We start from the raw sequence: 27084 nt of genomic DNA on the forward strand, positions 1-27084 counted from the left end.
AGCTCAAGAAGAGATCGGCATCTCAAGAATTTATTAATACTTATACGTATGTATATTTATATTTAAAATTTTTGCGACATAATCGAATATTTAATATGATGCAATCAAATTTTAATACAGCCTGAATAGTTTTGACTATAATTTTATTGGACGGTTTTTTAATTTTAACAAAATCTCTGCTCCAATTAATTTCAGGCTTGTTCCATGCTAAGCACTTTGTCATTCAAGCCACTTGCGTGCGAGAGCATATTTTTTTATATCAATTCGTACATGACATAACTGCGTTCAGCTGAATTTGCTATATAGCAGCTCTGTGTGAGCTAGCTGCACATTTTCTCCTCAGATCACATACGTCGTCTCCTGATCTGCACTGGTGGCAGCCGGCACGCGCCACTCAAGGAGTCCCCTATTCATCTTACCATGATTCCCGAAGACGAGTATAAGTATATCGTGCGAGGCAAATGGCACGCGAGACTTCCGGCACCGGTCCCCGGCTCACCTTTGCAACGTCGTCTCCCGTGTTCCCGGGGTATCGGGTTTACGGTCCATTCTTCCTTCGAGAATCGAGATCGCGATTGAATGGCGAGAGCGGAAGCGACGTACGCCCTCGGCGTGCGTCGCGTACGCGCGCGTCGCGCCGCGCAAAACCCCTTTTTTGCTGCTCATTGTCTCATCCGGCTGGGCGGAGATGGCTGGAAATGCGGGGAGGAGAACACCCCAAGGAGCACTGTGCGAACAATGCGCGAATCTGCGCGCGACCGTCGACGGACACCCGAATTTTACCTGGACAATAATAAATCATACTGCAATCATTCTGCAATAGATAGAAAAACATAATTCAAGAAGAAAAGAAGAGGAGAAAAGAGGGATACGTTACAAGTTGTAAGTGAAGCTTTTCGTTGTTCATTGTTTATTCTAAACTTGTCGAGTCGAAACTATATGTGCTGTGTGCAATTTTAAGCAGGCATCCATACGTGTGATGATCTCTTCTAATACGGTCGTGCCGTTTTATTCGCGGTATTACGGAAATTTCGAATTCCGGTCTCGTTTGCGGGTCCCTGGGCTAAAACGTACGTGACAAACGCGAGCATGTAGGGTGACCTGAATGGGCCACGAAGTGACAATGGCGAGGCAATTGTTTCGCTGACTTTTATCCCGCTCATTATTCGACGCGACTATTGACTATGATCGTCGGCGGCCGATCGTTATGGAGGCCGACGGTTTCGAGTTACCGAGCCATTGTCGAAAACATGGAACACGCATGACACCGACAATACGAGGCGAACGTGACGTACGCGTGTGTTGGCACGTGTATATGCGTATTTTTTCGCTTAAACGGCCTCAGAATTCACGCATCTCCGACCGAATTATGAATGCAATTAGTCAATATATTAGGGGTGTGATTTAGTTTTGAGGGTTTTTTTGCTCTAAAACGCATGTATTTAAATATGATAATGAATGAATACCTTAATCCAAATATTTTCCTTCGTTTTCTATAACTTTCTCCCATCTTTCTGGCAAGAGATGGATTCCACCACGATAAAATCACTCTTCTTTTCAGTTGGTCCATTCGTCGACGAATTTTCGCACTTCTTCCAAATTATCAAAGTGTGTATCCTCTAAAGCGCGTTGCATCCACCGGAACAAATAATAATCGCACGGAGCAATGTCCGGAGAATACGGGGGGGCGGTAAGATTCCCATTCAAGCTCTAATAGTGTTTGTTTCACTGATAACGCAACGTGAGGTCGAGCGTTGTCACGAAGAAGAATCACTTTCCGTCGTTTACTCGCAATTGGTGGTCGTTTTTGGTCCAATGCTTGCTTCAACTTGTACAATTGGTGTCGATAACGATCAGCCGTGACAGTCTCATGCGGATTTAACAGCTCATAGTACACTATCCCACCAAATACAGAGCATTACTTTTGAACCGTGAATATTGCGTCTCGGAGTGGATGTTGATGGTTCGCCTGGATCCACCCATGATTTTCTGCGTTTCGGATTATCAAAATAGATCCACTTTTCATCCCCAGTAACAATCCGAGACAAAAGACTCTTCTTTTTTTGCCTGGCGGTCAACGAAATGCAAATGTTCAAATGGCACTTTCCGATAATTGATGTCGAACCCATTTCCCTTCTTTCTGAATTTTTCCCATTTCATGTAAATGTTTGGTAACTGTTGTACGATCAACATTTAATGCTCTAGCAAGAGATGGATTCCACCACGATAAAATGACTCTTCTTTTCAGTTGGTCCATTCGTCGACGAATTTTCGCACTTCTTCCAAATTATGAAAGTGTGTATCCTCTAAAGCGCGTTGCATCCACCGGAACAAATAATAATCGCACGGAGCAATGTCCGGAGAGTACGCGGGGTGCGGTAAGACTTCCCATTCGAGCTCTAATAGCGTTTGTTTCACTGATAACGCAACGTGAGGTCGAGCGTTGTCACGAAGAAGAATCACTTTCCGTCGTTTACTCGCAATTGGTGGTCGTTTTTGGTCCAATGCTTGCTTCAACTTGTACAATTGGTGTCGATAACGATCAGCCGTGACAGTCTCATGCGGATTTAACAGCTCATAATACACTATCCCACCAAATACAGAGCATTACTTTTGAACCGTGAATATTGCGTCTCGGAGTGGATGTTGATGATTGGCCTGGACCCACCCATGATTTTCTGTGTTTGGGATTATCAAAATAAATCCACTTTTCATCCCCAGTAACAATCCGAGACAAAAGACTCTTCTTTTCAGTTGATCCATTCGTCGACGAATTTTCGCACTTCTTCCAAATTATGAAAGTGTGTATCCTCTAAAGCGCGTTGCATCCACCGGAACAAATAATAATCGCATGGAGCAATGTCCGGAGAGTACGCGGGGTGCGGTAAGACTTCCCATTCGAGCTCTAATAGCGTTTGTTTCACTGATAACGCAACGTGAGGTCGAGCGTTGTCACGAAGAAGAATCACTTTCCGTCGTTTACTCGCAATTGGTGGTCGTTTTTGGTCCAATGCTTGCTTCAACTTGTACAATTGGTGTCGATAACGATCAGCCGTGACAGTCTCGTGCGGATTTAACAGCTCATAGTACACTATCCCACCAAATACAGAGCATTACTTTTGAACCGTGAATTTGCGTCTCGGAGTGGATGTTGATGGTTCGCCTGGACCCACCCATGATTTTCTGTGTTTGGGATTATCAAAATAAATCCACTTTTCATCCCCAGTAACAATCCGAGACAAAAGACTCTTCTTTTCAGGTGATCCATTCGTCGACGAATTTTCGCACTTCTTCCAAATTATCAAAGTGTGTATCCTCTAAAGGGTGTTGCATCCACCGGAACAAATAATAATCGCATGGAGCAATGTCCGGAGAGTACGCGGGGTGCGGTAAGACTTCCCATTCGAGCTCTAATGGTGTTTGTTTCACTGATAACGCAACGTGAGGTCGAGCGTTGTCACAAAGAAGAATCACTTTCCGTCGTTTACTCGCAATTGGTGGTCGTTTTTGGTCCAATGCTTGCTTCAACTTGTACAATTGGTGTCGATAACGATCAGCCGTGACAGTCTCATGCGGATTTAACAGCTCATAGTACACTATCCCACCAAATACAGAGCATTACTTTTGAACCGTGAATTTGCGTCTCGGAGTGGATGTTGATGGTTCGCCTGGATCCACCCATGATTTTCTGCGTTTCGGATTATCAAAATAGATCCACTTTTCATCCCCAGTAACAATCCGAGACAAAAGACTCTTCTTTTTTGGCCTGGCGATCAACGAAATGCAAATGTTTAAATGGCACTTTCCGATAATTCATGTCGAACCCATTTCCCTTCTTTCTGAATTTTTCCCATTTCATGTAAATATTTGGCAACTGTTGTACGATCAACATTTAATGCTCTGGCAAGTTCTAAAGTGGATGGTGTTGGATTTTCGTGCAATAATGCTTGGAAATCTGCATTTTCAAGCTTTCTTGGTTGTCCCGAGCGTTCTTTGTCCTTCACATCAGTATCACCACTTTTAAAGCGTCTAAACCAGTATTCACACGTCTTAATTGACGGGGCAGAATCACCATAAGTTTCCACAAGAATTCTATAACCGGCAGCCGCAGTTTTCTTTTGATTAAAAAACAAAAGCAACGCATGTCGAAAATGCTGTTTCGGAAGTTGCATTTTTACGATGATATAAACGCGACTGTTATTGCATCTATTGCTACAATGCTACTAAATGTCATGGATAATGTCAAGACTGTAAGAAAGAACAGTTATCGGAAACAGCTATTGGAACAAACTGACACTACAGCCATCTGTTGCAAAACCCTCAAAACTAAATCACACTCCTAATAGATGTGCGTTTGCGGGATATTATTGATACCATCAAGCAGGAAGATTAATAACGCGATATATGCGGCCTTAATAATAAACGGCATAATTTTATTGAATTCTCTATTTGAGTAAAATTTAACACGTATGAATAATGCCAATGATGATATAAGAGCCTTCTTACTGATGCGAATTTTATGCCGCAATTTTATTTCTTGCGAAAGCGAATATGAGTTTACGATGCATTTATCGAAGCAACCGGTCGCACACACATACATGCAAATCCAGGTTGGAAAGAGAGGAACGAGAAGAAAGAATCAGTGATAACAAGGTGCCTCCGGTGCTCCAACGAGGGCTGCAACAGTCATCGGGTGGGAGAGAACACTAACCCCCCGTGGACTGCGCAGCTGTGAACCCCCCGCCAACTCGGTTTCGACTCGACGACGACATGTCGAACACCAGTGAATTCCAGGCGCACATATCGAGCCCAGCGGGACCGTTGCCATTTTGCAAAGCCGCTCGCATTCATCCGGGCACGCACGTGGGCACCAATTTTTTTCGACCCTTAACGTTTGCTCATATGTGCGGCTCGAGCGATTTGCGCGACTCGTGCGACCGAAACTGCGCTCCCAAATTGCCATTTCCATTGACATCCAGAGTTCCGTTTCCCTTATTCAGTTTTTGTTTGCTGTTATATGAGTTTCGCACCAATTCACGTGATTTTGCGGTATATTCCAGTCTTTCTTTTGTATATTTTAATTTTGATTTCGCAAAATAACGTGCGTGTGTGAAACATTTCTATTTAAGCTTCCAGAACACTGCAAAATTATTACGGTTTATAGAAATAGGACAAAAATATGTCAAAGTTATAAACTTTAAGATTTATGAGTTTTTAAGGATACAAAGAGTACAATATATTTTTCGATATACATTATATTCCATTATGTTCACTTGTCCTAAACATCTTCTCTTGAATTGCAAGATATAATCGGACTAGAAAATATTTTTGAGAAAATCATATTCGTTGGTAATTCCATAAGTATAATAAAATAATTTTCCAATCACGATAATTTAAATAATCAATTTGTCGTCCAATACCCTTCTGCGAGAAAAGTATTTTACAGGGAATATCCAGCAAACTTCATTTTTGTAATTAAATTTTCTTATATTTTTTAAATAATATTTGCGAGCTGTGTAAGTCGCGCGCTCGGCGAACGTGTCCTCGATTCCGCTGGTCGGATGTCAAAGTCCAACTTGGTAAACCTACCGGGAACTTTCTTAAAATTAAGCAATTCCCCCGAATGATTCGGGAGAGACTGCCGGGACGCAATGTAAACGGCATATAACCGAACGACTTAATCCGGAATACCGTCGGAATACACCAACCCCCTGATTCGCTGACTCGCAATTTATTCCTCCGTACCCCTCGCCGTCGCACCACCGCTCTCCAATTAACTTTAAATCACCCTCCTCCACGGACCCTCCTCATAACGTGGAACTTCGAAATTCAGTTCGTCTCGATTTACGCAAAGACATTATGTATTGCGATGTACTCGCACTTGCATTAATGTATTCCTGGAAGTTTCATCGAGAGTCAATCTCGCATTACTTATGCGGCGCATCTTTTAATTCATAAAAATATCATTCTTTTAAGATTAGAATTGGATCATAAATTAAATTCGAATTTTGTGAAATAATTTTGACCTCAAGTTCTAGTTTATACTACTAAGAGCAGTGTGAACGGTTTAATTTAATCCGTTGAATGTCAGCCATTGCAAACAACATTAACGATAAAAATGGAAATCTTTTTAACACAGTTTATCTTACAAATTAATTTTCTTTCAGAGATATTTGTAATTCTTGTGAACTTTTCAAAAGTATCGAAGCATTTATTGGGTATTGCTTTAGTCTACAAAATTCGCTGCGACGTCATATTTTTTCACACGAGTTTGAGATTCCTAAAGATGTACGTGAAAACGCGATAGGCGATTAAGCTGACTAATTTCGAAGCGGCTTAGGTGACACACTCGTCTACGCTACGAAACACGAAGGGCGGATTTGTGGCCGAGTTATGGGACAGAGGACAAACCAAGGGGGCGTGCATTGTGCCTCCTGTCATCCTCAGCCTGAGCCTTCGTTGTCCCAAATGCTAATTATATGTCAACTGTTCACGCGCCGCATCACGAAAGGTTGATTGTCAGAGATGGAACAATAGGGAAGGGCTTGCTAATGGGCCTGATCCGGGCCGAAAAGAATTTCCGGTATTTTCTTGAGAGAAATCCTTTTTCTTGACTACATTTTTTACGATGTCTTGTGATGATATAATCCTATATTAATTACATAATATTTTATTTAATGATCTGCTAGAAAATTTGTATTAATTGTATAATGTATACTGCAAATTTTAGAGAGTTTTAATATCAGTTAAGACGTGTAAAGACAGTATTTCGAAACGACGGTTTATAAAAAGGATTGAGCAAGGAATTTTGCGGCGCACCTTATTTCCTTATCGCCACTTAACGTTGAAGAGAGATAGGCGTCTGCGTCCATGAGCGGGTATATCCAGAGAAGGCCGCGGTGATTGATGCAGTTCGTACACGCGAAATCGCTATCCGCCCACTTTCACCCTCTTATTCCAGGATGTTCATACGGGGGATTCACTGATTCGAATCGCTATGCCTGCTGTTTCGGGGTCAACCATTTTAGCTAGATGTATCGTATTCCTTTGCACGTCTTTGTATCCGGAAAAAACCTGTCAATTAAAAATTTCACCAAACTCTTTTTGTCAAGCGTGTTGATGAAAAATAAGCGGATATTTTATAATTGTATTGTATGAATTACATGAATTTTTATTTTATTTTTCGTTAATGCGATAAAATTGCTTCTCTAAAATTAAGCAAAATTTTTCTTTAACTCATTACATGTACTTACTTGCTTTAATCATTTTTACATTTTTCATCACTCATTTCTATTATTAAAATATTTATTACTTTATTCTTAGAATCTTTGAATGATACAGGATAGCATACAAACAGAAAGAGCAATATAATAAGAGCGATATCTCTTATTCTTGCCATATTAATCACGGAAGATTTAAAGAACTTGAAGAAGACAACCGATCTCATTTTATCAAACAGTTGCATTTGCAAGTCCGAGGATGAACTTAAAAAGCATTTTGCAATGAAAGAAACGGCGTTCAGTTGAGTGTAATCTCTTAATTGTTTCGTTAATTATAATAGAGAGTAAATAGTCTCAAGAGAACGAAATCTTGGCGATTGGAACGAGAAACCGCAGGGTAGAGAAAGGTAATTAGCAGATCGACAACGAGACGGGCAAATTTGCAAAGCCATTTCAAGTTCCTTCGAGCCCCCCCTTCAACTTTCTTTAAGTTCGAAGCTATCCGCTCATCGTCACTAATAGTTTACTAGAGATGATTGGATTCTTCGGATCGGTTGTAACCACATCGGTAAACTTTGTACATTTAACGCCTGCGATTTAATCCCTACACTGGATAGATCGCTCGTTCGCGAAGGGGTTGCCGCATTATCGAACCAGTCACGAAAGCGAGTCTTAGCTCTGCCTAGTTCGCGTGCGCCTTTTACACAAAATTGACTTGCAAAGCCTGTTTTTGGCATTCCGTTCTCCCCTGTCATCTTCGCCTCATAATATTGGGTTGGCCAAAAAGTAATTGCGTTTTTTTAAATGTAAATAAAAGGCGAATTTTTCATGGGAAACAAAAACTTTATTAAACAATGTATTGTCCATTTTGTTTGATTATCTTTTGCCATTTTTCAGGCAACTTCATGATTCCGCGCTCAAAAAAGTTCTCATCTTTTTCAGCAAAAAGCAATTCCAACAACGATTTGATATCCTCATCAGCAGTAAAGGTTTTACCATTCAAGGCGTTTTGCAAAGAACGAAACGAATGGTAATCTGATGGTGCCGGGTCTGGCGAATATGGTGGATGTGGTAACATCATGGTAACACATCCCATCCAAGCTGCAACAATTTTTCACGAGTGACCAAACTTGTACGTGGTCTAGCGTTATCATGGTGAAACACAACACCTTTGCGATTCACCAATTCTCGACGTTTCTGTTTGATGGCAATCCAGTTGACGACAGTATACGTCTGAATTAATGGTTTGATTCCTTGCAAGCAGCTCAAAATACACGATACCTTTACAGTCCCACCAGACTGACAGCATAATCTTTCTTTGGTGAATATCTGCTTTTCAAGTGCTTTCAGCAGGTTCATCACGCTTGCTCCACGATCTTTTTCGTTTGACGTTGTTGTAGACGATCGATTTTTCGTCGCCTGTTATCATACGTCTCAAAAATGGATCATTTTCCTCACGTTTCAAAAGAGAAGCGCACATGTCAATACGCTTAGTGAGATGAATTTCTTTGAGCTCATGTCGTACCCAAATATCGAGCTCACTAATGTATCCAAGTCGTTTTGAATGGTTTTCAACACTCGATTTCGATACGTTAAGATTCTCAGCAATCTCTCGTGTCGTTAAACGCCGATTGGAATCGATCAGTGCCTCTATTTTGTCATCATCAATTTCGATTGGCCTTCCTGAGCGTGGTGCATCTTTCACGTTAAAATCTCGAGATCGAAATTTAGTAAACGAATTTTGACACTGCCGCAGCTTTAAAGCATCTTCGCCATATACATCAGATAACTTTTTACGAGCCTGCACAGCGTTTTTCCCTTTTCGGAAGTAATAAAAGAAAATATGAGGAAAATGTTCTTTTTGATTTTCCATTTTGAAATGGACGGCAAAGAAACAATTGTTAACGAAATCGTGTGCTTTCTATTTCTAAAACAAGCTTGAACTGTGAGTTGTTAACCTACATAATGAATTTGCGGTTTAGAATGAAGTTAGTTACATTTGAAGACATGTATGTCCATCTATTGGAAAAAAACGCAATTACTTTTTGGCCAACCCAATATATATTAATATAATATATATAATATTGGGTTAACCAAAAAGTAATTGCGTTTTTTTAAATATAAATAAAAGGCGAATTTTTCATGGGAAGCAAAAACTTTATTAAACAATGTATTGTCCATTTTGTTTGATTATCTTTTGCCATTTTTCAGGCAACTTCATGATTCCGCGCTCAAAAAAGTTCTCATCTTTTTCAGCAAAGAGCAATTCCAACAACGATTTGATATCCTCATCAGCAGTAAAGGTTTTACCATTCAAGGAGTTTTGCAAGGAACGAAACGAATGGTAATCTGATGGTGCCGGGTCTGGCGAATGTGGTGGTTGTGGTAACACATCCCATCCAAGCTGCAACAATTTTTCACGAGTGACCAAACTTGTACGTGGTCTAGCGTTATCATGGTGAAACACAACACCTTTGCGATTCACCAATTCTCGACGTTTCTGTTTGATGACATCATTTAATTTATCCAGTTGACGACAGTATGTCTGAACTAATGGTTTGATTCCTTGCAAGCAGCTCAAAATACACGATACCTTTACAGTCCCACCAGACTGACAGCATAATCTTTCTTTGGTGAATATTTGCTTTTCAAGTGCTTTGAGCAGGTTCATCACGCTTGCTCCACCATCTTTTTCGTTTGACGTTGTTGTAGACGATCGATTTTTCGTCGCCTGTTATCATACGTCTCAAAAATGGATCATTTTCCTCACGTTTCAAAAGAGAATCGCAGATGAAAAAAACGCAATTACTTTTTGACCAACCCAATACATTTTAAAACAAATGTTTCTTTAAATGTTTTCGCATAAAATCTATATATTCGGGTTATATTGGGGTGTATTACAAAGGAGATTTTTCGTATAACGCGGAACGCGTTTCCTCCTGTTATACGAGGTATATTGTGTTGTACAATACATGTCTGTGTTATTATATCGGATAATAAAATATCGAAATTCTATTTCAAATACTGAACTTTCCTATCCCGATTGCGCATACATGGATTTGACAGCGCAGATATTAACAATAGAATATTGTTATATTTTTATTCCGTTGTTATACGTGTTTTTTAGCTGCCAAAGTATTTAAAAATTTCGTGATTTCCCTCTTTCAGTTCTCTATCTGTATAACTTTTTTGTATAATCACTATTCTTTTGCTAGCATTTTTACATCTATCATTTTACATTTATCTTTCTCTGTATATTTTAATATCGTTTCGATATTTTTTTCTTTAAGAGCATTTGTTTGTTGAAATTTTGGTGCTCAAGTTTAATTTCATGAGAAGAGTAATTCGCGAAAATGCATCAGGCTCCGAAAGGAGCAAATAACTGCACCGGCGATCGCGTGGGACGTGTCGTCGATTGGATCGAGTGGCATTAAGAAAACAAAATGGTCTCTGGCTGCGTGTCGGCCATGCTACGGCCGAGATTGATATAAATTGGTAGAATTGCCGGGTGCCGCGGGTCTCAGTAGCGGGGAACGATACTGATTGCCACGGCCGCTCGTTAAGTACTGTAACAATACTGGCCCCCACTACGATGCGGTTTGCCACCCCTCGCTTCGTGCACCCTCGCGACCGATGATAGCCTCCACCAATCTGTTCTCGTTCATCCCCTCCGTCGACAACGGTGACTCGCTCTGTCTCTGTCGACCGATGTGAAACCAAAAGAGGAAGGCAGATGGATTGACGCGATACCAAAGAGAAGGACGAAAGTACTAGGTAGCGAGTGAGAAGAAACCACGAAGTAAGAAAGATAGAGAGAAGGGAGGCGCAGAGGGAGAGAGAGAGAGAGAAAGAGCGAGAGAAAGAATGAGAGAGTGACAATGCACGGGGAGAGACAGGGCGAAAGAGATGGAGGGAGAAGCGTGAGAATGGGAAGGAGGATACGTGAGGGTAGGGTGAAAATAGTAGAGGGAGAAGCGTGTGAATGAGGAGAGTGTGAGAAGGGAACCAAGGATAATGTTGGGGACGAATAACAGAGAAGGCGATGAGCGCGAAGAGAGAAGAGAGAATGACGGTGCGTGACGGTGCGAAGGAGGAAATGACAGGGTGAAAGATACGGCTAAGAGGGACTGATCAAGAAGATGAGAAGGTAAAGGGTAGGTCGTACGAGAGAGAGAGAGAGAGAATGACAAGAAATAGATAAAGATATATATAAAAAAGAGAGCTAACATGCATTTATAAGTAAAATTTATTTAAAGAATAAAATAAAATAAAATATTAATAATTACTATATAATAGCTGTCGAAGTATCTGTAAATGTTATATATTATTTAAGGGTTGTTTTATATTTGAATAAGAGTTCGGAACAGCGACGGACGGCGTGGCAGATTTAAAAGTGAAACGGAGAGGAACACGACAGGGTAAGCGGGTTCTACAATGACAAATTAAAAAATATAAAATTAAAATTTTAAGTTTTAAGTTGTAAGAAATTGACCAAGTCGAATGTGGAAACAGAAACCGACTGTGATTGGTCAATTTCTTATGATTAAAATCTTAAAGTTTTATATCTTAAATTCTCATTGTAAAACCCCTTAACAAAGACGTAAAATGGCATGAGGAACGGCGGCTGTCTCGAGCTTAGCTTGATAGGGGCCGAGAGGAGCCTACGCGGTACATAATCGCGTTCTTTTGTCGATGGTACACTTCGGTCGACGGTTGCGCCCTTCCATGGCGCTGGAAGCTGGCGTCGCGACGCGCCGCGCTGTCTATGGTCGACGTTGCCGGTGCTTTCTATAGGCCGTAGGGGCGGGTTTCGGGGTGCGTTACGAGGCAAGGCCGTTTTCCCTGCTCGAGTCTCGCTTCTCACACCGGGGGTAACTTTTCCTACCAGGCTCTCCCGGTTATTAGGGCTGCCTTCGTTTGAGGGACAATCGAGAGGTACCCCGACGATGGGCGGGGCTTGCGAAAGACCGCTGCGTCGCGTTCCATCCAGTAAGCTCGCTCTTTTGAGCTTTTCGGAAAAGTTTCTAGCGAACACAAAGCAAAGGAGAGCTGGGGGGTGAGCGCCGCATTATGGCACGTTGTTCCGGAATGGAGCTGCGACGAGAAAGAAATTTATGAATGATTAGGGTGAAGTGCTGATTTTATAACGGAACATTGACGGAGATATATATATCTAATGCACTTTAGAATCTTTTTATGCGCAACGATGACATTTTTTAAATTATAACCAGAAGATAGTCTCAAAAGTATTCACATATTGGGTCGTCCGGAAAGTTCGTACCGATTTTGAAGGAAAATTCAAAGGCAACATTTTTTTATGTCGATAAATATTTATTGTCTTATGTATGCACCGTTTTGTTTCACAACCTTTGTCCATCTTTCACGCAACTGGAAGATTCCATTCTCCCAGAACTTCTTAGGTTTCTCGGCGAAAAACTCCTCAAGGTGGTTTTTTATGTCGATCAAAGAGTTGAAGTTCTTGCCGCTAAGAGAATTTTGCAAAGACCTAAATAAGTGAAAGTCTGAAGGTGCAATGTTTGGTGAACACGGTGGGTGAGGTAGCACATCCCAGCCAAACTCCAACAATTTTTGTCGGGTAGTCAAAGAAACATGAGGTCTGGCATTGTCCTGATGGAACCGACGCCCTTCCTATTAGCTAATTCTGGACGTTTTTCCTGAATCGCTGTCTTTAATTCGTCCAGTTGCGAGCAGTACTTATCTGCATTTATCGTTTGGTTGTGTGGTAGGAGCTCATAATATAGGATTCCTTTCCAACCCCACCAGACACAGAGCATGACTTTTTTGGATGAAGGCCGGCTTTCGGAGTGGTTAATGCTGGTTCATTTCGCTTACCCCAGGATCTTTTTCGTTCTATTGGGTCGTCCGGAAAGTCCGTGCCGATTTTGAAGGAAAATTCAAAGGCAACATTTTTTTATGTCGATAAATATTTATTGACTTATGTATGCACCGTTTTGTTTCACAACCTTTGTCCATCTTTCACGCAACTGGAAGATTCCATTCTCCCAGAACTTCTTAGGTTTCTCGGCGAAAAACTCCTCAAGGTGGTTTTTTATGTCGATCAAAGAGTTGAAGTTCTTGCCGCTAAGAGAATTTTGCAAAGACCTAAATAAGTGAAAGTCTGAAGGTGCAATGTTTGGTGAACACGGTGGGTGAGGTAGCACATCCCAGCCAAACTCCAACAATTTTTGTCGGGTGGTCAAAGAAACATGAGGTCTGGCATTGTCCTGATGGAACCGACGCCCTTCCTATTAGCTAATTCTGGACGTTTTTCCTGAATCGCTGTCTTTAATTCGTCCAGTTGCGAGCAGTACTTATCTGCATTTATCGTTTGGTTGTGTGGTAGGAGCTCATAATATAGGATTCCTTTCCAATCCCACCAGACACAGAGCATGACTTTTTTTGGATGAAGGCCGGCTTTCAGAGTGGTTAATGCTGGTTCATTTCGCTTACCCCAGGATCTTTTTCGTTCTACATTGTTGTAAATGATCCATTTTTCGTCACCCGTCACTAATTGCTTCAAAAATGGTACGTTTTCGTTGCGCTTGTACAGCGAGTCGCAGATGGAAATGCGATCCATTAAATTTTTTCGGCCAAATTATGCGGAACCCATACATCACAGCGACTTACGTAACCAAGCTTCACTACATAATCGTGGACAGTGGTTTTCGATATTTTCAGTATCTCTGCTAATTCACGTGTCGTGTAGCGCGGGTTATTCTCGATCAGTGTCTTGATTTGGTCATCATCGGTAGTAGAGGGTCTGCCCGAGCGTTCTTGGTCTTTAAGGTTAAAATCACCAGCTCTAAACTTAGCGAACCACTTACGCACGGTTCTTTCAGCCAAAGCGCCTTCTCCGTAAACAGAACATATCGAATTTGTTGCTTGTGAGGCACTTTTGCCTTTCCGGTAATAGAAAAGCATCAAGTGTCTAAAATGTTCTTTGTTTTCTTCCATCTTCAAAAGAGTACAAAACTGACACGAATCAATTTATCTGAAACAACTTTTTTCCTAAAGATGCGTTGAAATGTCACCTTTAAGCATATGTATATAAATCGCATGTTTTCAATAACATTGATATATTCAGACATGTTCGAACGCCATCTATTAAAAATCGGCACGAACTTTCCGGACGACCCAATACTTACGTGCCCTGTATGACGCTTTGTACGAATAATAATATTAAAATTATATGCTAACTTTTTCTTTTATAAAGTAAAATATAATAATTTCAAGAAAACAATAGATTGTAAGCTAAAAAGAAAGATTTTAGAAAAGAGCTTTACATACTAAACTACGTATAAATTTTCAATGATTTATATTATTATTAAAACTTTTCATTATCATTATCTAGAAAGAATGTATAAATGTAAACCCTTCTTCAATAAAAGTTTACTTAATGGCGACCGTCGTATCTGATTGCGAGTGCTTGTTCCCGCCAGACTCGTAAATCTTGAATCAAGATCCGGCGATCCAACCGCGAGTATTTTGTGGGATCACCAACGAGTTCCCATCCAATTCCAGCCGTCATTCCAAGTCCAAACATAACGCCATTCCACGGAGCAAACATTTCTACTTTTCGACGTGCAAACCTTTCGCGATACCTCCGGGGAAGCTTGCTCTTCTACTGTGCTGACCATTTCGCGTCTCATTCAGTTCCGCCATTCATTCCTCGCTCCCGCGTTGCATACGCTTGATGCTTGGCTCACATGTACAGCTGTCATGCACAAATCCACATTGAAATCCCATGTACATATCTTATTAAATGCGATTCGTTTCACACAATGATGACTCTTTGGAGATATACTGTATTAGTAACATGTCAACCCTACAAATGGCGACAAATGGCGAGTAATATGAAGGTGGAGACATATCATATAAATAATTCTGCAAAAATATAATTGTCATTTTTAAATTCTTTAGTCGTAAAAGATCTTGAATAATTTGTAAGAAATAAAGTCGCGTGATAATATATAATAATTACAGAAAATTATCTCTCGAAATGACAAAAATGATAAAAAATTAAATTCATTAAGAAGATAACACTTATGAGTAGAAAGTAATGTGGAATAGCGAAATTGGAAGTGTTTTTGGAAAAAGTGTGAAATAGATTTCATGTTTCGCCGTTGAAGTCCGACGTTTACGTACCCTCATTGTTCAACACGTGGCGTTCTTTCTTTCTTTTGAAGGCGAGGTTCAATTGAGTGGTACCACATGTTTTACTCGGATTTGCTGACATGTGGGTTCCGTCGGTGTGTGTTAAAACACTAACGTTGGAGCTGCGAAGGGAAAATTGCTGGTAATAGTGGCCCTTAAAGTCATCAAGTTGATTGCCATGATTTAAATATTCTCCTTTCGAACAATTAACAAAACACGGTAGATGATTGTCAAGTAATAGTAGACACAAATTTATATATCTTTACTTTCACCTTTACCTTAACGATTTTTAATTAATTTTTCTTAAATTTTGCGTTAAATTATTCTTAAAGTATTACATTTTATCAAAACAAATACTATAGTCGACTTTACTAGCAATAATGATGTTTATTCTACGACGTTTCGACCATACGGATTGTGGTCCTTATCAAGTACAATCTTCTACAACAATCATTGACAAACAGTGAACAATATATTACAATAGAAATAGAAAGAAATAAAAATAAAATAAAATAATAAAAACCAAGATACTCACAAGAATAAATATACTACGTTCAAACTTTCAGTATCCGTTTGTAAATTTATAGTATTGTCAGACAACTTAATGTAAAACATCTATGCAACTTGACTTTTTCGCCAATGTTCCTCTCTGTGCAACACTCTAGGATTAGTCCAATCAAAATCATGCTGTTGTGAAAGTCGATGGTCAGAAACAACGGAGTAATATTTAGATGAACCATTAATATTGCACGGAAAGAAAAAAGTAGCTGCCATAGCTAAAAACTGCGTGTGGTAACTAAATTCAGTCGTAATATATGGACAGCTAAATTTTAGCTGTGATACCTATTTTATTAGATAGGGTTCCTAGTTCATTAGCTGCAAGAGCAAACATTTTGCTGTAGTTTAGAAATTTATAGCTACGGCAGCAAACAGTTTTTAGCAAATCATGATTAGCTACGGTAGCAAAAATTTTTCTTTCTGTGTGCCTCGTACGTAGAGGTAAGGATAAATTGGATCTTTATAATCGGACGCATCTTGTATATCAGATTAATTGTATAGACTGTAATGCGTCGTATATTGGACAGACGAAGAGAAGTCTGGATACTAGGGTTAGTGAACACAAGCGCAATTTGTTTGTGATCGTCTGAGTTTTATTTGTCAGACTTGTTATTCTTTCGGTGTTGTTCGTGTCATCTAGACGTACTGCGACACGTCTTACTTCCTCCAATATAACAACGTGAATGTGACTCTTTATTTATTCTTGTGAGTATCTTGGTTTTTATTATTTTATTTTATTTTTATTTCTTTCTATTTCTATTGTAATATATTGTTCACTGTTTTTCAATGATTGTTGTAGAAGATTGTACTTGATAAGGACCACAATCCGTATGGTCGAAACGTCGTAGAATAAACATCATTATTGCTAGTAAAGTCGACTATAGTATTTGTTTTCATATATTGGGTTGGCCAATAAGTAATTGCGTTTTCTTTATATAAATAAAAGGCGAATTTTTCATGGGAAACAAAAACTTTATTAAACAATATATTGTCCATTTTGTTTGATTATCTTTTGCCATTTTTCAGGAAACTTCATGATTCCGCGATCAAAAAAGTTCTTATCTTTTTCAGCAAAAAACAATTCCAACAACGATTTGATATCCTCATCAGCAGTAAAGGTTTTACCATTCAAGGCGTTTTGCAAAGAACGAAACGAATGGTAATCTGATGGTGCCGGGTCTGGCGAATATGGTGGATGTGGTAACGCATCCCATCCAAGCTGCAACAATTTTTCACGAGTGACCAAACTTGTACGTGGTCTAGCGTTATCATGGTGAAACACAACACCTTTGCGATTCACCAATTCTCGACGTTTCTGTTTGATGACATCATTTAATTTATCCAGTTGACGACAGTATACGTCTGAATGAATGGTTTGATTCCTTGCAAGCAGCTCAAAATACACGATACCTTTACAGTCCCACCAGACTGACAGCATAATCTTTCTTTGGTGAATATTTGCTTTTCAAGTGCTTTCAGCAGGTTCATCACGCTTGCTCCACGATCTTTTTCGTTTGACGTTGTTGTAGACGATCGATTTTTCGTCGCCTGTTATCATACGTCTCAAAAATGGATCATTTTCCTCACGTTTCAAAAGAGAAGCGCACATGTCAATACGCTTAGTGAGATGAATTTCTTTGAGCTCATGTCGTACCCAAATATCGAGCTCACTAATGTATCCAAGTCGTTTTGAATGGTTTTCAACACTCGATTTCGATACGTTAAGATTCTCAGCAATCTCTCGTGTCGTTAAACGCCGATTGAAATCGATCAGTGCCTCTATTTTGTCATCATCAATTTCGATTGGCCTTCCTGAGCGTGGTGCATCTTTCACGTTAAAATCTCGAGATCGAAATTTAGTAAACGAATTTTGACACTGCCGCAGCTTTAAAGCATCTTCGCCATATACATCAGATAACTTTTTACGAGCCTGCACAGCGTTTTTCCCTTTTCGGAAGTAATAAAAGAAAATATGAGGAAAATGTTCTTTTTGATTTTCCATTTTGAAATGGACGGCAAAGAAACAATTGTTAACGAAATCGTGTGCTTTCTATTTCTAAAACAAGCTTGAACTGTGAGTTGTTAACCTACATAATGAATTTGCGGTTTAGAATGAAGTTAGTTACATTTGAAGACATGTATGTCCATCTATTGGAAAAAAACGCAATTACTTTTTGGCCAACCCAATATATACAACACTAGCATTTTTGAATACGAAGTTGGTTATATTACTTATTAATTTGTTCTATCGTATATTATTGTAAAATTCAAAATTTGTAATTTAAAGGAATATATTATAAAATTTGTCTATCATTACACGTTTATATAAAAATATAAGATATTCTCATTAAATTTGACTTGCACAAGCAGCGTTTTTCCACTCGTAACAAGAAGGTTTAGAGATACGAAATAAAGAATATTTTACTCACACAAAAGACTCACGGAGCGTTGGAATCCCGACAAGAATCAGTGGGCGGTGTTGAGTGTGGGGAGTGTCCTCTCTCAAGTTCCTCTACACGATTCATCACAAAAAATTCCAAAACCCTGGGAAAGTGTGTCCTGACGGTCAGTATTTTCATTGCAGGCCTACCATGCAACCATTCGCAACGGGCAGCACAATGGCGACCGAGACACCGACGAGTCTGCCGCCCGAGAGGGTGACTTCCCCGACGCCCTGCCGAAACCTCACCTTCTCCATCGCGAAGATTATGGAGCCGGACAAGCGACTGACCGAGCAAAACGTTAATCCGGTGCCTCCACCGCCGCCGGCACTACCGACGACGACGGCCACGACGATTCTGCAACAACCACCGAATATCACCTCCTCGTCGTACTCGGCGCATCTCAAGTCGGCGTTCGAGAAATATGTGCCGACCTTAAGGCACCAGGATTTGCTGCAGCATTACCCCGTATTATCTAAATACTATCCACTGTACTATCCGAGTCCCTTATTAAGGGCCTTCCCAGGTCCCCCCGCTTCGACTCCGTCGGTTACGCAAAATTCGCCACCGCCCACGACGATTCAGGAGGCTTCCTCGAGGTTGAGCCTCACCAACATGTCGTCGGAGAACCCGCGCGGCAAGAAGAGCCCGGCACCGCGCGGCGAACTCGGCGCCGCCACCAAGCAGAAGACCTTCACCTGTCCAGAATGCGGCAAGGTGTTCAACGCGCATTACAATCTGACGCGGCATATGCCGGTTCACACGGGCGCCCGGCCGTTCGTCTGCAAGATCTGCGGCAAGGGTTTCCGGCAAGCGAGCACCCTCTGTCGGCACAAGATCATCCACACCGCCGAGAAGCCGCACAAATGCGTGACCTGCGGCAAGGCCTTCAACCGCAGCTCCACCCTCAACACCCACACGCGCATACACGCCAACTTTAAGCCGTTCATCTGCGAGTTCTGTGGCAAGGGCTTTCACCAGAAGGGCAACTACAAGAACCACAAGCTTACGCACAGCGGCGAGAAGGCGTACAAGTGCAGCATTTGCAACAAGGCATTCCACCAGGTCTACAACCTGACCTTCCACATGCACACGCACAACGACAAGAAGCCGTTCTCCTGCAAGATCTGTGGCAAGGGCTTTTGCAGGAACTTCGACCTCAAGAAGCACATGCGGAAGCTGCACGACGCGGGCTCGCCGGTGCTGAACGGATTGGACGCTTCGGGACAGAGCCACAATCAGCAGTCGGGCTATTCGTCAGTGTACCATGGCCCGGAACACTCCATCGTTAGTCCGTTCATCCTTCCACCACCTGGATCCACCAGTTATCACTCGTTGAGCAAAATGTTGTGACAAAGCGAGAACATGCACTATCCCAGGAAGACTCAATATCCGCTGATCCTCGGCTCACCTTGCTACCCAGCTGACATGGGTCAGCTGGTGCAAACGTCCAAGTGAAAGAGACTCGACCTCTTGTTTCAAGAGAATCTTTCCCCGAGTTCGTCATAAAGAGAAATCACAAGATTTGCAATGTACCTTGCTGGAACTGTACGCACGATCTTGAAAGGATGAGAAAAGTATGACAAACATTTAACATGCAACAAGTAATAACATTGACGGATTACTCGATATGAAGAATGAAAACATGTAGTCGTCCATTTACGTTGTTATAAAGGTAAAAATTAGGTTAAAACAAAACACGAACTTTCTTAAAATGAATTTATATGAAATTGTTTTCTTTACATTTTTATAATATTTTATGGATAAAAATTCTTAACTAAATTTTTATGTTTCACGTTTTATAAATCCATAATCTGTGTGCGTGCTGCGAATAGAAATATAAACTGTCAAATTACCAGTCGGATTGCACACGTTGTAACAATTTGGATGATATTTCCGATGAGCATAATATGAAATTGTGGGATATTTACTCAACAGTATTGAAAATCGCAAATAATTCGCATCGTGAACGAGATAAACCATGTCGCGGAGGTAAACCAAACAAGACACGGACGCCCTATTAGACCCTTCGCCAACTGGGAAGGGTTTTAACGATCGATTTTGGACGTCGACGGTTGCGTCAATGAACTCCTGCGGGCTAATTACACATATGATATGTAAATATTTGTAAATATTTGTATGTGCAAAGCAAATGTGCGCGTAACGATGGACAGAAACGAGCGTCATTAGCAAAGTGATCTGTAATTAGGATCGTTTTAGTATAGAGACTGACAGCAAGACTGGCAGCACGATGAAATCGTCCGGAAGGCTTATCAAAAATTCGTCCAGATCTCGCAGAATATTTGCCCTCGTGTTCCATTATGTATTAATTGCGGCTAGAAAGGAATAAAAATTCTGAATAAATGTGCGTTTGTGCAACAAGAGTTATAAAAAAATCAGTATTTGTATTTGCTGTGCAAATTAAATCAGTATCTTTTTTTATGTTTGCTTATATAAAAAGCACTTTTCAGATTTCGCAACTTTTATGTTTTGCGAGTTATGTTCTTCTCTTCTGACACTTTTACAATTGTGCATTTCTGTAACTCACACATATACAGAGTGTCCCGGGTTTTAACCGACAAACTGCGGGAGCATATTCTACTAGTGGAAATAAGAAAAAATTCTTATATCGAGTTTGCTTAGAAATGCTTCATTACAAAGTTATAAACCAATATTGAAAAGAAATATGAGATAAGTAACAACGGATTTTTTCACAAAAATAAAAATTATCTACGCAATGATTTAGTGACTCATTTCAAACTGTTGTCCTTGCACATCGATACAAGCTAGACATCGACGTAGTACAGAATTTGTTACAGTACGACATTCCTGAAAATTTTGTTGCATCTCAGTGACTGAATTAGTAATTCGTTGCTTTAAATCTATCTGGTACTCTCCTGTTAGGAAATCTACGTTGATACTCTCGTACGGCAGCTCGTGCATTTCCGTCACAGAATCCGTACACGAAATGAATATCGGTGTATTCCTCATTTGAAAACACTTTTGGCATTCTGATAGTAATTGCTAGTTGACACGACGATTGAAATCTAACAGCTACTGTTGTGAAAGTAACAATCATACTGAATCGTTTCAACATAGTGAACATGAATACATGTGAATACACGTAACATAAACATCTTCGACCTTCCAAATTCTACACTATGTTCCGTTGTTACTTATCTCATATTTCTTTTCAATATTGGTTTATAACTTTGTAATAAAGCATTTCTAAGCAAACTCGATATAAGAATTTTTTCTTATTTCCACTAGTAGAATATGCTCCCGCAGTTTGTCGGTTAAAACCCGGGACACCCTGTATAGCCTGAAGAGATTCAGTTTTCTCATAAATATTGAGTGTGTGCTCGGAACTTAAATAAATCATTTTATATCAATTTTATATCTAACAACATTTTATATCCACCGATCCGCGATGGAAATTGCATATTTCCATGATTATGTTTATCGAGATTACGTTATAAGGATTTTTATTTCACTGGAACTGATGCGTAATCGAGCACGAGGGTTATAAGAGATTTTTGTATCGCGAAATTACGGATAAGGATCTATGACTATGTGGACACACGGAGCGATATTACACGTTGACCGCATATCTATCTACTTTTAGACAAATGTATAAATCGGTGTGATAGTAGCTTTAAGTGAATTATAGATAGCAAATGAAATGTTGGTCACTATTATTACCATTGTAATTATTATAGATATTATCAATCATGATCATTGTGGCTAATAATGCAACTACGATCATTAAGAGCTTTGCAATAGAATGTTTATAAAGATTATTATTATTATTATAACTCGTGTATCTATTTATGCATTTTTATTTACATCCCGTGATTAAACAAAAACAATCTAAATAATATTTTCTGTCGTCTATAAAATAAACTCCAAAACACCGCATCGTGCACAAACAAAATTATAATAATAATAAATATTTTTTTAATTGTGTGTTTTTTAAAACTTCATTTTAACAAAGCAGATCGTAACGGACTTTTGTCTGTGTATGTATTGTGCTAGATAAGAGCGGCAAGTACTCGCGGTGAAAAAGAATTAATCAAGCATAATTAAAAACAAAAAAGTTATATATGTAGATAATCGGTAGAGTAGATGAAAATGCATATGTATGTGTCCCTGTTGTAAATATGAGTCAAACCGATGCAATAAATTCATCGATACCAGTAGATTACCGTCTGTTTTTCTCCGCCTCTTCAAATTTTTTTCAGGAAATGCGCTTCGTCAATCAGATTTATTGCTGAGTCTATCTGCTTAATTCAGTGCAAAACATAAATGCGAGAATGCCAAATTAAAATTATCTTACCCTAAACCAATAAAATTTTTAGTCCGACATATTGAAAATTTATTTCTTTTGTGATGAAAATCTTATAAATAACTTTATAATAACTATTTTATCATTAGCGAATGCTTAGACAAATTTCTGCATTACTTTCACATTTAATATATTTATAACTTGAGAATATAAAATAATGATACAAGAAATAAATTCTATTCTTTTCATAAGTTCCAAAAATATATGAAATAGAGGAAAGTCCCCGATTATGAGATACCATATCGATTTTGCCGAATGTAAGGAAGTCTATAGGCAGAATTTTAAAATGTAATACGTTATCTTGAAGAGAATTTAATAAGTTTTAGGTTGGTCAAATGAAAAATCTAATTTAAATATTATTTTTTCTGAAAATTAAAACACTTTGAAAAAGAGCTTTACGCAGGATCGAGAAAGTGTGCTCCTAATATAAGATACCTCGAGAAATCGGTGTTAAAAGTGCAAAATACATCAGTATTGCAATTAAAAAAGTTTATTAGATAGTTTTATAAAAATACTGCTGCCACAGCCTTCGCCGAATCTTCACGGTTCCACTGTCGGCGCTTCCTCGTATCTCTAACCTCCATAGTCAGATTCTATAAAAATTAAATACACAAAAATACGTAATATAAATTCGTATTAACTTTTCTTTAACCTTAACGTAGTATTTTCTTTCTTTTTATTACACTACATAATCTTTATATTCGAGCAATAATTATCTCATATTAAGAGTACGCTGAATATCTCATTATACGAGCCACGCGCCCAGCGGTTCCGCGATCATGAAATCTAACCTCTACAATTAAGCAATTCAACAAATCGCGTATTTTCCTGTTACTACGATTCTACTCTATCATTGCATACTGAATTTATTGCCAACCATTTCTTTATTATATAATAAACAAGGTTTAAAGACGTACCTCAAGTTCCTTTGACATGTTCACAATTTCACAAACCTTTTCTTGCAAAGGCTAAACGCAATAACGAACAATGAATTTTTCACTAAATACATTTTACACCAAGAGTAATAAGATCATGGTGGAACTAACAGATGGTGCTCACTAGTTTAGCAGAAACCCCATTATCTCATATTAGGAGCATATCTCATAATAGGGGATCCTCCTCTACGTTATCTCTAATAAAACACTAAACAAGTTTAAAAACACATTGCTCAGTAACTTAAATTCATTATTGATAAGATAGTCAAAAACTAATCTGAATCTTGTACCTACATATAATAATACATATTTAAGTGTTTAAATAAAATGTAAAAGTGGAATTCTCTTGTGTAGTATTAGAAAAATTGTGAAGATTTTAACATAAGACTGTATAAATAATCTTCATTTTATCTGATATAAATGGATGGCAAATTATTTTTCAGCTTTCGAAGAAGCAAAGAAATTAAATTTAGTATCTCGATGTACAAAATGTACAAAGTTTATATCTGCGGGGAACAGGAAGTCGTCGTGTTTCAATCGTATTCATTAATCCGCGCATTATTCACGAAAAATGCAATAACGAACAATGAATTTTTCACTAAATTCATTTTACACCAAGAGTAATAAGATCATGGTGGAACTAACAGATGGTGCTCACTAGTTTAGCAGAAACCCCATTATCTCATATTAGAAGCATATCTCATAATAGGGGATCCTCCTCTACGTTATCTCTAATAAAACACTAAACAAGTTTAAAAACACATTGCTCAGTAACTTAAATTCATTATTGATAAGATAGTCAAAAACTAATCTGAATCTTGTACCTACATATAATAATACATATTTAAGTGTTTAAACAAAATGTAAAAGTGGAATTCTCTTGTGTAGTATTAGAAAAATTGTGAAGATTTTAACATAAGACTGTATAAATAATCTTCATTTTATCTGATATAAATGGATGGCAAATTATTTTTCAGCTTTCGAAGAAGCAAAGAAATTAAATTTGGTATCTCGATGTACAAAATGTACAAAGTTTATATCTGCGGGGAACAGGAAGTCGTCGTGTTTCAATCGTATTCATTAATCCGCGCATTATTCACGAAAAATGCAATAACGAACAATGAATTTTTCACTAAATTCATTTTACACCAAGAGTAATAAGATCATGGTGGAACTAACAGATGGTGCTCACTAGTTTAGCAGAAACCCCATTATCTCATATTAGGAGCATATCTCATAATAGGGGATCCTCCTCTACGTTATCTCTAATAAAACACTAAACAAGTTTAAAAACACATTGCTCAGTAACTTAAATTCATTATTGATAAGATAGTCAAAAACTAATCTGAATCTTGTACCTACATATAATAATACATATTTAAGTGTTTAAATAAAATGTAAAAGTGGAATTCTCTTGTGTAGTATTAGAAAAATTGTGAAGATTTTAACATAAGACTGTATAAATAATCTTCATTTTATCTGATATAAATGGATGGCAAATTATTTTTCAGCTTTCGAAGAAGCAAAGAAATTAAATTTGGTATCTCGATGTACAAAATGTACAAAGTTTATATCTGCGGGGAACAGGAAGTCGTCGTGTTTCAATCGTATTCATTAATCCGCGCATTATTCACGAAAAATGCAATAACGAACAATGAATTTTTCACTAAATACATTTTACACCAAGAGTAATAAGATCATGGTGGAACTAACAGATAGTGCTCACTAGTTTAGCAGAAACCCCATTATCTCATATTAGGAGCATATCTCATAATAGGGGATCCTCCTCTACGTTATCTCTAATAAAACACTAAACAAGTTTAAAAACACATTGCTCAGTAACTTAAATTCATTATTGATAAGATAGTCAAAAAACTAATCTGAATCTTGTACCTACATATAATAATACATATTTAAGTGTTTAAACAAAATGTAAAAATGGAATTCTCTTGTGTAGTATTGGAAAAATTGTGAAGATTTTAACATAAGACTGTATAAATAATCTTCATTTTATCTGATATAAATGGATGGCAAATTATTTTTCAGCTTACGAAGAAGCAAAGAAATTAAATTTAGTATCTCGATGTACAAAATGTACAAAGTTTATATCTGCGGGGAACAGGAAGTCGTCGTGTTTCAATCGTATTCATTAATCCGCGCATTATTCACGAAAAATGCAATAACGAACAATGAATTTTTCACTAAATTCATTTTACACCAAGAGAAATAAGTTCATTGTGGAATTAACAGATAGTGCTCACTAGTTTAGCAGAAACCCCATTATCTCATATTAGGAGCATATCTCATAATAGGGGATCCTCCTCTACGTTATCTCTAATAAAACACTAAACAAGTTTAAAAACACATTGCTCAGTAACTTAAATTCATTATTGATAAGATAGTCAAAAAACTAATCTGAATCTTGTACCTACATATAATAATACATATTTAAGTGTTTAAACAAAATGTAAAAGTGGAATTCTCTTGTGTAGTATTAGAAAAATTGTGAAGATTTTAACATAAGACTGTATAAATAATCTTCATTTTATCTGATATAAATGGATGGCAAATTATTTTTCAGCTTTCGAAGAAGCAAAGAAATTAAATTTAGTATCTCGATGTACAAAATGCACAAAGTTTATATCTGCGGGGAACAGGAAGTCGTCGTGTTTCAATCGTATTCATTAATCCGCGCATTATTCACGAAAAATGCAATAACGAACAATGAATTTTTCACTAAATACATTTTACACCAAGAGAAATAAGTTCATGGTGGAATTAACAGATAGTGCTCACTAGTTTAGCAGAAACCCCATTATCTCATATTAGGAGCATATCTCATAATAGGGGATTCTCCTCTATTTATTGTCAAAATATGTTTCTTTGAAACAAATTTGTAAAAGTTTTAACGTTAATCCTTTCCTAAGTTTTCCTACATTGTTATTTAATTATAAATTATGGCTACAGAGATTTAACTTTATGTTTTTATTTAATAATTTTCAAACAAATGAGAGTAGCCTTAACATAATTTCAATTTAGTTCGCAGTCTCGAGTACTCTGATGCTTATCTGATATACGTAAGAAGCGGAAGGTATCTATCGCGAACTTCATAAAATCACGTATCGATTGCACGGGAAAAGGTTGAATTCCTGGCGTAATATACGTAACGAGGCTATATACGCGCTAATCTTTCGAGCACATCATTCGGGCGATCCCTAATCTAGCTGCAGTCGAGCGAGAACCACCCTTAAGTACACCGTCTACTTCGGTATCTCATCTTCTCATTTAAACGTAGCAGAGAAGGATCGACGATATCGGAGGGCGAATCAGCCGATCGACGGAGAGCGCTAAAAAAGAGGCGAGACAAAGAGGATGCATCGCGTCCATTAGAGATGATGTGATCCGCTCAC

At 38.5% G+C, this 27084-nt stretch overlaps 1 protein-coding gene across 1 annotated transcript in view; it reads left to right on the top strand.

Annotated features, from left to right (window-relative positions):
* The window catches only part of LOC109611568 (fez family zinc finger protein erm-like), a 47396-nt gene extending 26616 nt beyond the window's left edge, over positions 1-20780 (top strand). Inside the window, exon 2 of the mRNA XM_026974887.1 lies at positions 18538-20780. Coding sequence (XP_026830688.1) covers positions 18545-19747 — 1203 coding nt within the window. The 5' untranslated portion in view covers positions 18538-18544 and the 3' untranslated portion in view covers positions 19748-20780. The remainder of the gene's footprint in view (positions 1-18537) is intronic.
* The last annotated feature ends 6304 nt before the right edge of the window (positions 20781-27084 follow it).

The sequence above is a fragment of the Ooceraea biroi genome, chromosome 14 (assembly GCF_003672135.1).
Source record: "Ooceraea biroi isolate clonal line C1 chromosome 14, Obir_v5.4, whole genome shotgun sequence".
In the NCBI taxonomy this organism is placed as follows: Eukaryota; Metazoa; Arthropoda; class Insecta; order Hymenoptera; family Formicidae; genus Ooceraea; species Ooceraea biroi.